At 33.9% G+C, this 3,597-nt stretch overlaps 1 protein-coding gene across 6 annotated transcripts in view; it reads left to right on the top strand.

The window, feature by feature from the left end:
- Window positions 1-3,347, top strand: part of LOC129843434 (highly divergent homeobox-like) — a 40,791-nt gene extending 37,444 nt beyond the window's left edge. For 2 of the 6 annotated variants that reach the window (XM_055912152.1, XM_055912153.1), the window contains 3 exons: window positions 2,478-2,564; window positions 2,761-2,883; window positions 2,983-3,347. In XM_055912152.1, the coding sequence (XP_055768127.1) occupies window positions 2,478-2,564; window positions 2,761-2,883; window positions 2,983-3,225 (453 nt within the window). In that variant the 3' untranslated portion in view covers window positions 3,226-3,347. Of the gene's footprint in view, window positions 1-2,477; window positions 2,565-2,760; window positions 2,884-2,958 lie in introns of all 6 variants that reach the window. The other 4 variants (XM_055912148.1, XM_055912150.1, XM_055912151.1 and 1 more) reach the window with 4 other exon arrangements.
- Window positions 3,348-3,597: the final 250 nt, after the last annotated feature.

Below are 3,597 nucleotides of genomic sequence, written 5' to 3'. Positions count from 1 at the left end.
ACACTAGTACAATATACTGTTATTACACTAGTACAATATACTGTTATTACACTAGTACTATATACTGTTATTACACTAGTACTATATACTGTTATTACACTAGTACAATATACTGTTATTACACTAGTACAATATACTGTTACACTAGTACAATATACTGTTACACTAGTACAATATACTGTTATTACACTAGTACTATATACTGTTATTACACTAGTACAATATACTGTTATAACACTAGTACAATATACTGTTATTACACTAGTACAATATACTGTTATTACACTAGTACAATATACTGTTATTACACTAGTACAATATACTGTTACACTAGTACAATATACTGTTATTACACTAGTACAATATACTGTTATTACACTAGTACAATATACTGTTATTACACTAGTACAATATACTGTTATTACACTAGTACAATATACTGTTATTACACTAGTACAATATACTGTTATTACACTAGTACAATATACTGTTATTACTCTGTTACTACACTAGAGATACACTAGTACAATACACTGTTACACTAGTACAATATACTGTTATTACACTAGTACTATATACTGTTATTACGCTAGTACTATATACTGCTGTTACTAGTACTATATACTGTTATTACACTAGTACAATATACTGTTTTTACGCTAGTACTATATACTGTTATTACACTAGTACAATATACTGTTATTACTCTAGTACTATATACTGTTATTACACTAGTACTATATACTGTTATTACACTAGTACTATATACTGTTATTACACTAGTACAATATACTGTTATTACACTAGTACTATATACTGTTATTACACTAGTACAATATACTGTTATTACACTAGTACAATATACTGTTACACTAGTACAATATACTGTTATTACACTAGTACAATATACTGTTATTACACTAGTACAATATACTGTTACTACACTAGTACTATATACTGTTATTACACTAGTACTATATACTGTTATTACACTAGTACAATATACTGTTATTACACTAGTACAATATACTGTTATTACACTAGTACTATATACTGTTATTACACTAGTACTATATACTGTTATTACTCTGTTACTACACTAGAGATACACTAGTACTATATACTGTTATTACACTAGTACAATATACTGTTATTACACTAGTACAATATACTGTTATTACACTAGTACTATATACTGTTATTACACTAGTACAATATACTGTTATTACACTAGTACTATATACTGTTACTACACTAGTACAATATACTGTTACTACACTAGTACAATATACTGTTACACTAGTACAATATACTGTTATTACACTAGTACTATATACTGTTATTACTCTGTTACTACACTAGAGATATACTAGTACTATATACTGTTATTACACTAGTACAATACACTGTTATTACACTAGTACAATGCACTGTTATTACACTAGTACAATACACTGTTATTACACTAGTACAATATACTGTTACACTAGTACAATATACTGTTATTACACTAGTACAATATACTGTTATTACACTAGTACTATATACTGTTATTACTCTGTTACTACACTAGAGATATACTAGTACTATATACTGTTATTACACTAGTATTATATACTGTTATTACACTAGTACAATACACTGTTATTACACTAGTACTATATACTGTTATTACACTAGTACAATATACTGTTATTACACTAGTATTATATACTGTTATTACACTAGTATTATATACTGTTATTACACTAGTACAATATACTGTTATTACACTAGTACAATATACTGTTATTACACTAGTACAATATACTGTTATTACACTAGTACTATATACTGTTATTACTCTGTTACTACACTAGAGATATACTAGTACTATATACTGTTATTACACTAGTACAATATACTGTTATTACACTAGTACTATATACTGTTATTACACTAGTACAATACACTGTTATTACACTAGTACAATATACTGTTATTACACTAGTACTATATACTGTTATTACACTAGTACTATATACTGTTATTACACTAGTACAATATACTGTTATTACACTAGTACTATATACTGTTATTACACTAGTACAATATACTGTTATTACACTAGTACAATATACTGTTATTACACTAGTACAATACACTGTTATTACACTAGTACTATATACTGTTATTACACTAGTACAATATACTGTTACTTAGCTAGAGATACACTAGTCCAATAGGGTTGTATTTCCTGACAGATTTAGCCACTGATTATAGAGGGTTGTGGTTCCTGACAGATTTAGCCACTGATTATAGAGGGTTGTATTTCCTGACAGATTTAGCCACTGATTATAGAGGGGTGTGGTTCCTGACAGATTTAGCCACTGATTATAGAGGGGTGTGGTTCCTGACAGATTTAGCCACTGATTATAGAGGGTTGTGGTTCCTGACAGATTTAGCCACTGATTATAGAGGGGTGTGGTTCCTGACAGAAGATAGAGGTGATTGATGATGATGATGATGGTGTTGAGACGGTCGGATCTGATATGGATAACATGCATAATCTCCTGGAGTTTAAGGTAATGGAATACACACACCCCTCACACCCCTCACACCCCCTGATGTCTACAGGCCTTTATGCTGTGTGTGTGTGTGTGTGTGTGTGTGTGTGTGTGTGTGTGTGTGTGTGTGTGTGTGTGTGTGTGTGTGTGTGTGTGTGTGTGTGTGTGTGTGTGTGTGTGTGTGTGTGTGTGTGTGTGTGTGTGTGTGTTTCAGCTTGAGGAGGTGCAGTATCTGGAGAGCCAACTAGAGAATCAGAATCAGAGATATTATGAGTTGGAGACCTTCACCAAGAGTCTTCTGACCGCTGTACGGACCAACAACCTGGACAGACAACAGGTACACACACACGCACTCTCACTTACACACACTTGTACACGCACAAACACAACACACACAATCATTCCGAAACAGCATAGTGTGTTTCTGACTGTGTAGGAGCTCCTAGCCAGTCTACCTCAGCCTGCAGATCAGGACTGGGAAATGAGTCCAGAGGGAGGAGCCAACTCCATCTCCATAACAACACACTCTGCAGACAATTCCGATTCCGACGAGACACCATTGGTCAACCCCAACAAGGACCTCCCAGTGGACACTCTAAACGAAGACGGTTGGTTGATTGCTGAGCTCAACGGGTTGCCTGTATCAGAGGATCTAGAGACTGAGACCGGACCAGAGTGACTGTACTGACACACACAGTCGCTGTGCCTGTGGAAGGATCCTCAACTAGCTGGGCTCACAATGCCTTTTATATTACTGGTCTCGTTTCAGACACAACAATAAACAGACTCCATAATAACTGACCTGACGACTCTGTCTGTTGTTACTCTGCCAGAATGTCTGTTACTGTCTAGTGCCATCCATAATGTCTGTTACCATCCATAATGTCTGTTACTGTCTGTTACCATCCATAATGTCTGTTACCATCCATAATGTCTGTTACCATCCAGAATGTCTGTTACTGTCTAGTGCCATACATAATGTCTGTTACCATCCATAATGTCTGTTACTGTCTGTTACCATCCATAATGTCTGTTACCATCCATAATGTCT

Source organism: Salvelinus fontinalis, unplaced genomic scaffold (genome assembly GCF_029448725.1).
Source record: "Salvelinus fontinalis isolate EN_2023a unplaced genomic scaffold, ASM2944872v1 scaffold_0136, whole genome shotgun sequence".
In the NCBI taxonomy this organism is placed as follows: domain Eukaryota; kingdom Metazoa; phylum Chordata; class Actinopteri; order Salmoniformes; family Salmonidae; genus Salvelinus; species Salvelinus fontinalis.
The sequence above is the reverse complement of the archived record's forward strand: the minus strand, read 5'-3'. Positions and strand labels throughout refer to the sequence as shown.